Source organism: Labeo rohita, chromosome 5 (assembly GCF_022985175.1).
Source record: "Labeo rohita strain BAU-BD-2019 chromosome 5, IGBB_LRoh.1.0, whole genome shotgun sequence".
In the NCBI taxonomy this organism is placed as follows: Eukaryota; Metazoa; Chordata; class Actinopteri; order Cypriniformes; family Cyprinidae; genus Labeo; species Labeo rohita.
The window spans coordinates 41,298,130-41,311,341 of NC_066873.1; the positions used below are offsets into that span (position 1 = coordinate 41,298,130).

Genomic DNA, 13,212 nt, shown 5'->3' on the forward strand with positions numbered 1-13,212 from the left:
TCTTTCACTGCATGATTCAGTCTATTAAAATACATTTAGAATGATCACAAATTCCAGACATGGGAACAGAAAATGTATAGATTTATTCCACTTCATATAGTTAATATCACACGAAGCGTGCCGTTTTCTTCTCTAAAAATTACCATGATTGCAAATGTGATATTGATTTTTACAACAGTTCAAGAGACAAGAATTAAGATACATACGTTTTAGACACCATATTGCCTGTTTTTGCTGTAGTCATTTTTCATGTCTGTAAGGCAAGTATACACAGAGTTTCGAAGTTTCGCGAGACCGAAACAACAGAAAGCGCATCCTGTTTGCTTTCATTATTTTACAAAAGCACAACGTTTTGTCGTTATTCTGATTCCACACAAATAAATGCAGTCTTTACAGATCTGAAAGATGTACTACTTTTATCTGTATGACCAAAAATGAGGGAGCATTTTAAGTTATGCAATAAATGTGCTACTATTCAGCTTCCACACTCCGCACAGGCACTTTAATAACACATATTTTTCTAAGTTAACATTAGATTGAGCGCCCGAGTAAATTTGGTACTACATACCGGTATATCCTTCAGATGAAAATCCATATTTGAGGCTGATACTGTATTACCAGCCGTTAACGATCTGCACGTCACAAACTGCTTAACTGCGCCACTTCCTGTGGATTTTTTTTTTTTTTTTGCGACTCAGCAACTAATAAAATTTTGGTCGACCAAGTCTCTTTTCATCGACTAACGGTTGTTGGTCGACTGTGAGGGGGCAGCCCTATATTCAAAATATAAAAACATTTCAGGTTTATTTCCATCAGAAAATGGCTATTGAGATATGTGAATGTTGAAAATGATGCTACAATGTGCATTCCTTTAAGCAAGTTAGGAAGCGCAAACCACCACAACAGCACATCTTATAGATGTTTGCGACCAGTTTTGCTTGTCTTGTCAACCAGAACTTTGCACATTAAAGAAAACAGCTATACGTGTGATGGGTGTTCCTCTCCCTGTGTAGGTTAATGCTTCCTGTCACCAAATAAGAGAGCAAAGAGCGCATGGTGCCGTCTATAGAATGGCCCCCTCCTTTTTTTTTTCCCCCCTTGACTATGCGAGTGTTGTGGTTTTTCTGATCTATTGCTTTCTTCATGTACTAAACCTTCATTTTGTCATGCTTCAGGGCTTCCAACCGAACTTTAAGAACGCATTTACTTCTCACGCAGAGTTAAACGTTCACAGGCGTCCGAGAGGGCCGCACGCTGGTAAATGAGGATGTGGGGAACGAGAATGGGGAGATTGGTTCCAGTTGTGTCGCAACACGTCTGGTGCAGTGCGGCATCCGTGTGCGGATTTTTTTTTGAGACTCAAACAAAAATTTCCCCTGGCTGCAAATGGCGACCGTGATCTGATCTGATTTGCACCACGTGTGGAGGGACTGCACACGGTCACGAGCGGATTCCGCATCGAGAACCGCGGGCCCGTCGTTGACTGGTATCAGATGACTTTGACACTTTCAACTTCCTCAGTCGTCCTCTTCACATCACAGATGTCCTCACAGATATTTCTGCCTCTGACCTGTGGCGTGTTATAAAGCAGCATGAGCGATATTAGTCACTCTTTTCCTGTACTGGAGAGTTGAATGAGTGCATGAGTAAAAGTGAAGAATCTGTATCGTACCAGCTGAGTTCGAGAGATGCCGTCAGCAATGTGGTGATGAGCTAAACTGATACGTATCATAGAAAGTTGGATTCATTGAACAGTTTCGGTACAGAGATTCCTACGTCAGTCGATGCACAGCGTAAACAAAGTGGTGAATTGTTCACACGCTAGAGTATCGAAACTTTTTATAATATGATATGAAAACCAATTCAATTCTTTTTCATGCCTCAAATGAAAACTAAACGGGGTTGCAGTGACAAGAGGAAATAGAAATGATGCTGAAATCTTCTGGGGTCATTACACTGCCCTGCAAATACAAAAATGCATTTTAGGTGAATGGCTCTCCTCATTTTCTCTGAATAATACACTCTCAAAAATAAAGGCATCGATGGTTCCATAATGAACCTTGAACATCCATGGAATCTTTCAAATGCGGAAAAGCTTCTTTAGCGTGGAAAAAGGTTATTTCGTTTTTTAAATTTTTTTTTTAAGAACTGTTCACTGAAAAGTTCTTTGGGGAACCAAAAATGGTTCTTCTATGGCATCACTGCAAAAAAACAGCCTTTGTTTGTACAAAAAAGTATTTAATTTAATGGATTACCCCTAAATTGGCTCTTCCACGTGATTATTTAATCTATAAAAACAATTTAGAGATAATTTTCAGCAAAAATGGATATTGTCACTATATAAATGATGCCACAATTAGCATTTTTGAGCACACCATTCCTTTAAGCAAGTAAGGAATTCGCAAACTAACACACCAGCAATGCATCTTATAGCTGTTTGACAGCAGTTTTGCTTGTTTTGTCAAAAGAGAACTTTGCACACAGAAGAAAACAGCTATACGTGTGATGGGTGTTCCTTCCGTTACATTGGGATGCGAAGAAAATCAGCGTGAGAATTTCACAAGCGCTTAACATCCACGTTTGTAGGATGTACATAAACATACATCATGCGTACAACTTTCTCAAAGCCAATTGAAAAATTACTCAGATTCAAAGATTTTTAAGGCTACAGTTTCCTTTTCTTGGATTAAGATCTTCAGTGCCCCAACCTTGTTTGAAATTTAATTTGAATCAAGTTCAGTCAAATTGATTGAGGTGTATATATGTAGACATCCAATATTATTACTTTGCATGTAAGCGTAGATTATGAAAATGAATAATGTATGGTTGTTTTGTTAGTGAAAATTACTTTCTATATTAATATGCCAAGTTTACATATACATTGCAGAATCTGCAAAATGTTAATTATTTGACCAAAATAAGAGGGATAATACAAAATACATGTTAATTATTTAGTACTGACCTGAATAAGATATTTCACATAAAAGACATTTACATATAGTCCACAAGAGAAAATAATAGTTGAATTTTATAAAAATGACCTGTTCAAAAGTTTACATAAACCTGATCTTAATACTGTGTTGTTACCTGAAAACAACTGTTGTTTTTTTTTTTTTTTTGTTTGTTTGGTTTTTTTTGTGGTAGTTGTTCATGAGTCCCTTGTTTGTCCTGAACACACTGAGGACAACTGAGGGACTATTATAGACGGCAACTATTATAGAAGGTTCAAACGCTCACTGACGCTCCAGAAGGAAACACACTGCATTAAGAGCTGGGGGGTGAAAACTTTTGAACAGAATGAAGATGTGTACATTTTTCTTATTTTGCCTGAATATAATGTTTTTTTTTTTTCATTTAGTACTGCCCTTCAGAAGCTACAGAATATAATTACATGTTCCCCAGAGGACAAAATAGGTAAAATTTACCCTAATGCCAAAAAAGTTAGGGTCGAATGCCAAAAGTTTTCACCCCCGGCCCCTAATGCATTGTGTTTCCTTCTGAAGCATCAGTGAGCATTTGAACCTTCTGTAATAGTTGCATATGAGTCTTTCAGTTGTCCTCAGTGTGAAAAGGACAAAGTGTTAGAAAGGGTTCAAACATCTATCACTAAACAAAAAAACACATTCAGGTAACAACACAGTATTAAGAATGCAGAATGCATTCATTTTTATAAATTCAACTATTATTTTCTCTTGTGGACTGTATGTAAATGTATTTTATGTGAAATGTCTCATTCAGGTCTTTACTAATTAAAAAATAACATGCATTTTATATGATCCCTCTTATTTTGGTAAAATAATTAATATTTTGCAGATTCTGCAAGGTGTATTAGCACTTTTGACTTCAACTAAGGCTTAAACGAAGTGTGAACACAGCCAAACGCAATATATTTTAGCTGTCGCAGTAAATTTCCAGAAACTTTTCAAACTTTTCCGAAAGTTCTGAAAAAAATACATAAATAAAAATCCTGCAATGTTTCCAAAATTTCTGGAAAGTTTCCAAAAATTGGCTGTTTTTTTTTTTTTCTCACCCCTTTGCAACCCTAGTTGCAATATTGCACAGTGTTGTAATTTACTGCTTATTGATGCAATTTCTGATGTTGTTCATCTGTTGTTTGCAGTGATTTCCTGCTGTGCTGGTTACTGCAATGAATGGTAACACTGTCCAGCAGACCACAAGCACTGCACCGTCCGTAACACCTCCTTGTGGATGGAGGGAGTTCTGCGAGTTGCATGCCAGCACCACGGCCCGAGAACTTGCCCAGCACTACCGGCGCTTCGTCAGAGAGCGGCCGGTGCAGGATGTGGTCCCGCCGGAAAGTTTCTCGAAGCAGTTCAGCGCCCTCTTCCAGCACCACTTCAGCTGTGAGGTGGCTAAAGATGCAGGACACGCCCTGCGGCCTCCGCCGCCACCACCCTTACTGCCCATGACTGGCCGTTTACGCATCACTTCCTTCTCAGGAGTGCTGGACTACCGGGAGACCGTGCGGCCAGGAGTGACTCCGCTAGTTGCTGTGTTGGCACCCAAACCAGATGCGGCTGTCGTCCCTAGGGAACAGGAGCAGTTGCTGCGCTGCTCTCCTCCAGACACTACACGCAGAACACGGCATCATAGCCAGGAAGACGAACACCCAGAGCGGAGGACCGGGTCTGAACGTTACTCACCCCCTTTGTTTTCCTTCACTTCCCGTAGTGACATAGCCCACATTTCCATCAGGGGCTTTCGAGAAAGCGTAAGCCGACTCTTTAAGAAATCCCCGCAACTTGACGAATCCTCAAGTGGTTGCCCAAGGGACGATTCAATCACGGGTGGCGGACCCTCGGCGACTGTTGAATGCACCTCTCAAACCCCACCTCAGACTGTGCAGGTACCCGCTCATCGCAGCTCGCAGAAGAGTGTGCGCTGGGAACGGTGGAATCCGTTGAGAACTGTGAGACGGAGGCAAGAGACAGGAAGTGTTTGTAAAGAGGGGCAGCTGCGGTACCTGGAGGTGGATGACACTATCTCGGACACGCCCCCGCATTGGCTGCGCTGCCGCCTGCAGGTCAGGAGGATCAACGAGCACACCGCTACTGAGAGGTACCAGCTGGAGCTCTATGACCCACCCAAGGTAAGGCAAACTTTCACAATCTTCATGCATCTTTCAAGAGTGACTGCTACTGTTGTTTTTGGCCTACTTTGCTTATTGTATCTCTACGAGTTTGTAGTTCTTGTTGGATTATCGTAGCTTGGTATATTGGTCAGATCTTTTAATTTAGATCATTTTTGGAAGGAGGTCAACTATTTAAAATGAATTTTGGTTCATAAAAATGTAACGTTAACTCAAGTGGCACATCAGGATGTGTTGCATGAATTTTAATGTGCTATAAGAACCAATCGCATTTGTTCATTTTGAACAAATCTGGTGTGATTGGTTTTGAAGCGTTATATTTAAATATGCAAACATGAATAAGATTTAAAAGCCAAGTCTTGTTTTAGTTAATATAAATGTAAGATTCATTCACGTTAATTTAAGTATGCCATATCAGGATGTGTTGCCAAGTTATGGAAGAACCAACTGCGTTTGTAATTGCTGACGTCAATTATGATGAGACTTGTCTTGAAGTGATATATACAAATACATGCGCACATGAATGGTGTGACTTGTCTTGAAGCATTGTATTTTTTAATATGCATACGTGAATGTGATATAAGAGCTACGTTGTGCTTTAGTTAATAAAAATTTAAAATTGACTTACGTGGCATATCAGGATGTGTTGCACAAATTTTAATTTGCAATAAGAACCAATCGCATTTGTGTATTTTGGTGTGAAATCTAGTGTGATTTGTGTCTAAGCAATATATATATATGTATATGTGTAAATATGAGTAAAGAGCTTTAAGAGCTATGTCATGTTTTAGGTAAGATTCAGTCACGTTAAAGTAGTTATAGTCATGTTTAAGTATATCAGGATTGCACAAAGTTTGATGTCAATGACAAAGTCATGCAAGAACCAGTTGCACTTGTAAATGTTGACATCAAATATGGCATGACTTGTCTTGAGGTGTTGTATTTAAACATAAACAATCGTAAATAAGATTTGAAAGCTGTGTTGTGTAAACTTTAAATTTCATTGAAGTATATTCAAATATGTCTAGTCAATGTGTTGCATGATGTTTGTTGTCAATGACCAGTCATGCACGAATCAGCTGCGTTTGTAATTTGGCGTGATTTGTTTTGATGTGCTATATTTAAAAATATGCAAACATGAATGAGGTCTAAAACCTTAAGTTAATTCACATAGGTGACCCTGGAACACAGCACGGGTATATTTGTAGCAATAGCCAACAATACATTGTATGGGTCAGAATGATCGATTTTTCTTGTACGCCGAAAATCAGTAGGATATTAACTAAAGATCATGTTCCATGAAGATATTTTCTCATTTTCCTACCGAATTATATCGAAACTTAATTTTTGATTCGTAATATGCATTGCTAATTCATTTGGACAACTTTAAATGTGATTTACTCAATATATAGATTTTTTGCACCCTCAGATTCCAGATTTTCAAATAATTGTATTTCGGCCAAATATTGTCCTAACAAACCATTTATCGAAGGAAAGCTTATTTATTCAGCTTTCAAATGATGTATAAATCTCAATTTCAAAAAATTAACCCTTATAACTGGTTTTGTGGTCCAGGGTCACGTATTGTATATGTCACTTCAGGATATGTTGCATGAAGTTTGTTTGCAATGACAAAGTCACTAAAGAACCAATTGCATTTGCAATTGTTGAAGTGACTTCAAATCTGGAGTGACTTGTTTTGAAGTGCTACATTTAAATATATGCGGTTGTAAATGAGATTTGAGATTTGAGAGCTATGATGCAGTTTTGTTCACATATATGCAAATATACCATCTCAAGATGTGTTGCACCAGGTTTGATGTCACTGACACTTGAGAGCCAATTTGGTTTGGTGTCAAAATGGTGACGGGTCACGATACTTCACATTTTAATATACGTGAATACAAATGTGGGCTATGGCGGAGGGGAGAATTTTCAGCAAATACAGACTTTTAATATAAGATTTAGCACTAATTTAAGCTCTTACATTCTGCTGCATTTGACCTTTTATGCTATTTGAAACTATACAAAAACTATAATAGGCTATGATAGGCATGATTCATCTAATAAGTGACATTTTGAAATTACTCTCATTTAGCCTAATGAATCTGCCCACATTTAAGACAACCAGCCAATTTGAAACGGGTTATGACTGATACTGTCCTAAGTAATGAAACTAATAAGCACACAATTACTGTTTTGTCTGCGTTTCTCTTCGTCTTGCTCCATTTCTCCTGGTTACACAGCGTGATAGCCTAATTGCTAGTTTTCCCAGTTCATTCAGGCAGCAAATGACGTCCGCTCACTTGACGGGTCACGGCTGTATCAAGCCTCTGATTGGCTGCTGAGGAATCTTGGCAGAGATGCGAGGACTTGCTCTGGATGTCTATATAAGGGAAAGGCAACATAGGCCAGGAAAGTTCAAACACTTAAAGTGTATACTCTCCAATAAATGTCAGAAGCATACACACACGTTGTAGCTTCAAATTAGCGATGCATTCACCGCTGCTTTTTTTAGACGTTTTGATAGTTTCACCATCTTACAGTGAGGAACATGCATGCTTTTGCTGTGCATGCATCATTTTGTTGCATGCATTTTATGTATGTGTGTGCTTGTGAGCATTGGTGTGTGTGTGAGCGTGTAGGCTGCATTGTAGAGCGCATACTAGTCCATGCCTTGATTCTGTAATTGTACGCACTATGTTTGGTGTGCTCGCTACAATAGCAGCAGTGAGGGCAGCTATGCTAAGAGAGGAAGCTGCAAGCTGGCTGATAAATTCTTTGCGTGAGAAACTTTGTTTCAGGGAAGTCCTAACTTTAAAACAAGCCTGTGCACAGCAGATAAATTAGTATGATTATCTGCTGTCAGATTTCAAAGAAGTGTTGTATTATTTTTACATTAAAAATTGCTAGCTAGACCAGGGACAAAGTGCTTGCATATTGTGTGCATTTATATAGAAAATACAGTTCAGTGCCAGAATCAGAATCAAGAATTGCAAAGAAAGCCTTGCAATATATGTGTGGCAAAACTGTGCAGTTTCTTGCTTTTTTACATGTACGTGATTGGATGGCTTGAGAAACATCTGTTGTTGGCCTCAAATGATGTTCATTAAACAGGGCTTCTAGGGCTGGAGACCACAGACCTTTAATTGCAGATGTAGTCTGAACAAGTTTGGTCGAGTGCTTAGAAACCTTAAAATGAAAAGGTGAATACGGACACTAGGAAATCCAGTGGTGTGAAATGCATTTGAGCCCATTGAGTTGTGGATCTGTGTATTTGATAAAACTTTATAGACTTGTGTTTGAGTTTCATGTTAATGTCTTCTGATGTGGCTTGTTGATGTATGATCAAGCAAAGACTGTGTAAAGACTGTGTTCAAATTTTGCAATTATTTTCGTGTTGGAGGTGTCGTTTTTCTAGTGTTATTTGCTGTACAACAATTGCAGCTTGTGCTGTGGAAAATATTTCTAATTCTAGAAAACCGCATCCTCCCATCTGGAGCGTGTTAGAGCTTCACGGTGACCTTCTGCACATGCAGATGCTCACACAACTACATCCAGAGTCGTTTCAACTCTTTAACAAGCCACTAACAACCGAATCAGATCAACAACATAGTATTTGGCATAAAAAGGGGCTGTGCAGATTTAAACTGAAACTAAAGGTCAGTTGCATAAGATATTTGGTGGTAGTTTGTTTTTGCATGCTTTTTTTATGAAGTGAAATGTTGATTGCACATATTAGAGGCGGTCTTGGTGTCATATTTATTTTCTTCAACTAGCTCTGAACATTTGCAAACGTATTAAAAGCAAGTTAAATAATACTCAGTGCTCTGTGAAGAAAATGAATGTGATTTTTACTTGCAGAGCTTCACTGTTAGGCTCTGTTTACATGCCCTCGTTTGTTTTCCATTTGACTTTTGAAGAAACGGTCTGAAACTTGACTGAAACCCAGTCTGACTCAAAGTTTCATTTCTTAACCCGATCAAGAGCTGCTCTGACCTTGTACCCGTGTTTATCAATATGAAAATCTGCAGATTGATAAGTAGGCCACAGTCATCAGTCATAACGAAATCAAGCATGTCCCTTTTTCCCCGAAAGCATAACACTTGACAATTTAAAACCAAGAATTATATCACACACAGAGATGCAGACAGCAGCAAATGCTCTGATGCATTTTCAAAGACGTACCATCGCACACACATAGTTGCAGACCGTGCGCTGATTCAGATGTGATGATAGTGTTTTTGATGTAGAACAAATATGCAAGTAATACGTTTTTTATCATTTGCATGGTTTAATTTAAATTGTTATGCATTCATTGTTTTCAATGCATTGCTGTTTTCTCAGTTGTCATTTTGGAGATGCATTCCACAAAGACAGTTATACTGCTAAAATCAAAAACAAGTTCAAAATAGTTGTAATTTTGGATATAATCATTTGAATAGCCTGAAATAATGTTAAATAACATTGTAATACATCCCACATTTATTTATTTAATTTTGAGTATCTGTGCACATTTGTTTGGCCTGTTTAATAATTCAGTGTTTTTACACCTCACGGTTTCCATTAACTGCCTGGTTTGTTTTGTCTGTGATCTGCTGCTTTATTTATTTACTGATGTAGCTCAATCATTAGTAGTAAAGCACATCTGTCAACATAAGTGATTCACACTGGTACAGACTGTCCAGAACCTTTGTGTCTGCAGCTTTGGGACTGAGATGACATCCTTTGTGTGCTTTGCATATGACAGTTCCTCATCTTTGGGTGGTTGTGTGTTTTTGTGTAAAACACATTCACCCAATACCTTTGAGAGCTGTGCGCTCAGAGGACAAACATGGCCATGTGGGTGGTGGGTGTGAAACAGCCCCTGCTCAAAATATTGACTGTGTAACATTGCAGTGTCGCCTGTAATTCAACAGTACAGCCCCATGACGCCTGTGTTATGCATCACTGAATGCTTATTTTTTGGACTTAGCCACTGTTGAAGGCCCCAGTGTGAATATTCACAACAGCTGTGCAGTGTGTGAAATACTGTATAAATTTAAAGTAGTTTTTATGTTTTCAGTAGTTTTTTCTTTTATTTGTATGTTTTCATTTTAATTTTATTTAAAGTGTATTGAAATTGCCTTTGCAAGCAACCAAAATAAAATAACCTTAAGATTTTTTATATTTGATTTTATTTCAGTTAAAGTTTATTTTATTTCAAGTAACAAAAGTTTTAGTTAACTGTAACCCTGAATCAGACTGAGAAGTTATGTGTTTGAGCACGCTTTTGAATGGCTCACATGAGGCGTTTGGTCCTGAATTGGACTAGATTAGCTGTGCTTTGTTTGTTGTTGCATGCAACCAGTGAAGATTCGTTACATGGATTCAGACCATAACTTGAGTTTGAGAATGCATTTTACTAATTCATTCATAGAACTGGCTATCATGAGTCGTTTGGTATTGAATTGGACTACATTGTCGGTGCTTTGTTTGTTGTTGCGTGCAGTCAGAACGATCTTGTAAGTGGTTCATTATACTGATTCAGACCAAAAACTAGTGTGTTTGAGCATGCTTTTGACTGATTCATTAAAGAACTGGCTCACATGAGGAGTTTGTTTCTGAATTGGAGTACATTAGCTGTGCTGTATGTTTGTTGTTGCATGCAGTCAGCGACAATCAAGCAAGTGATTTGTTATACTGATTCAGACCAATAAGTTGTGCGTTTGAGAGTGCTTTTGACTGATTCGTTCAAAGAACTGGCACACATGAGCAGTTTGGTACCGAATTGGACTACATTGGCTGTGCTATGTTTGTTATTGCATGCGGTCAGTGACAGTCTATCAAATGATTCATTATACTGATTTGGACTGATAACTTGTACTTTTGAGCTTGCTTTTTACTGATTAATTCAAAGAACTTGCTCACATGAGGCGTTTGGTCCTGAATTGGACTAGATTAGTCGTGCTGTGTTTGTTGCTGCATGCAGCCAGCCAAGATTCAGTGAGGGATTCATTACACTGATTCAGACCGATAATTTGAGTTAGAGAATGCTTTTTACTGATTCATTCAAGGAACTGGCTAACATGAGTCATTTTGTCTTGAATTAGATTGGCCGTGCTTTATGTTTGTTGTTGTGTGCAGTCAGCGATGATCTTGCAAGTGAAACATTGTATTGATTCAGACCAATAACTTGTGTGTTTGAGCATGCTTTTTATTGATTCATTCAAGGAACTGGCTAACATGAGTCATTTGGTCTCAAACTGGACTATATTGGCCATGCTATGTTATGCAGCCATAAAAGATTCACCAAGTAATTCATTACACTGATTCAGACCAATAACTTGTGAACTTGTTATGGAATGTTTTTGACTGATTCATTCAAAGAACTGGCTCAGATGAGTCTTTTTTTCCTGAATTGGCTGTGCTATATATTTGTTGTTATGTGCAGTCAGTGATGATTCAGTGAGTCATTTGTTACACTGATTCACACAATAACTTGTGAGTTTGATAGTGCTTTTACTGATTAATTTAAAGAACTGGCTCACATGAGTCATTTGGTCCCGAACTGGACAACATTGGCCGTGCAATATGTTTGTTGTTGCGTGCAGTCAACAACAGTCTAGCAAGTGATTCATTCTACTGATTCAAACTAATAACTTATGAGTTTGAAAATGCTTTTGAATGATTTATTAAAAGAAAGCCTGAATTGTACTACACTGGACGTGCTATATGTTTATCGTGTCATGCAGTGATAACAAAGACTTTAGTTTAGTATTCAGTTTGCTTTTGGAAGCTGTAAATCTATGTCAGCTTGAACGCCTCTTTTTAAGTCTTTTATAAAGTGTTTTGTGATATATTGTTAATGTAAAATTGTATAATAAAATAAACAGTATTTTGTGTTTCACTATGTCAAGGCACCGTCCAATATCAAATGGAAATTAAGCAATCAATATTGCAAAACTTACTGAAACATAGTTTGAAAGCACTTTTGAACCAATTTATGAATAAGTAGAATGGAAACACTATGTAGTAGACATACTTTTTTTTTATCAGCATACTTCTCATCCACTAGTATGTAATTTACATCTGACATTTTATATCTGACCACACTAGAGATGCATTGGAACAAATGCATCTTAATGCCAGGTGTAAAGAGGCCTTATTTGTTATTTCTGCATTGCATGAATCCAGCAGTCTTCTGCACGTTAGGATGAGCAGAGGCCATCTCAGATGCAGAGACATGCTTTTGTTTTCAGTTTTGGTCCCCTGACGTGAGCACATGGTGTTTAGGTTTCTCAGCGTGGTTTTGTTAGTGTGTGTTCTTGTGGAAAGCATGTCAGGCTCTTTAATTTGTATATCAAAGGTGTTTGCTGGCAACGTGTTTGTGTAAATGCCGTGAAGTGTTGTGCAGTGTGTTTTTCTCTCAGCTAACAGCTGTTTCAAGTTGTGTCTACACTGCAGGTGGCGATGTGACACTCCGGTTTTGATGTGTCATACCAAGACCGTTTCGATGCAGTGTAGATACTGTCAATCATTGCAATAGGTGTGTTTTAGATTGGTTGCATTGTGTTTGTGATATATACTGCAACATAAATTGAATATATACTGTGGTTGCAGTCTAGATTTTGTCGAGTCACAGGCGATGTTTCGATTCAGATGACAAATCGGAAGAATAAATAATAAAACTAATTGCTTCTCCGTCAATGTTTAAAAATAAAACCATTTTCGTTTGGACCAAGTATGCCAGGCAGATAAAATATTTACGTTTTTACATTTACAGAACATTTTACAGAGTTGAATTAAAATGGTATTTAATTTTTTCATTTATTAGTAATATTTAATGTAATCAAAGTATATATTTTATTAATTATTGAATTTAAAAAAGGATTCCATAAATGCTGTATTCATAAATCTAAAATATTTATGCATGCATGCATTAGGCAACTGAATAGCCTAAGATGATTAGATGTCATATAAAAAAAAATAAACAACCTAATAATTCAGAAGTAAACCAATATGTTTCTGCACCATACTGAATAAGTAAAAAGCTTTTCTTGTTTGGAATAAAGATGCTAAGCAAATAAAAATAATAAAGATTTTACATTTTTAATAAAATT

The 13,212-nt window shown here is 37.6% G+C and overlaps 1 protein-coding gene across 1 annotated transcript in view; it reads left to right on the top strand.

Annotated features, from left to right (window-relative positions):
• sh2b3 (SH2B adaptor protein 3) overlaps positions 1-13,212 on the top strand; it is a 50,451-nt gene that overhangs the window by 13,111 nt on the left and 24,128 nt on the right. Inside the window, exon 2 of the mRNA XM_051109783.1 lies at positions 4,121-5,110. Coding sequence (XP_050965740.1) covers positions 4,148-5,110 — 963 coding nt within the window. The 5' untranslated portion in view covers positions 4,121-4,147. The remainder of the gene's footprint in view (positions 1-4,120; positions 5,111-13,212) is intronic.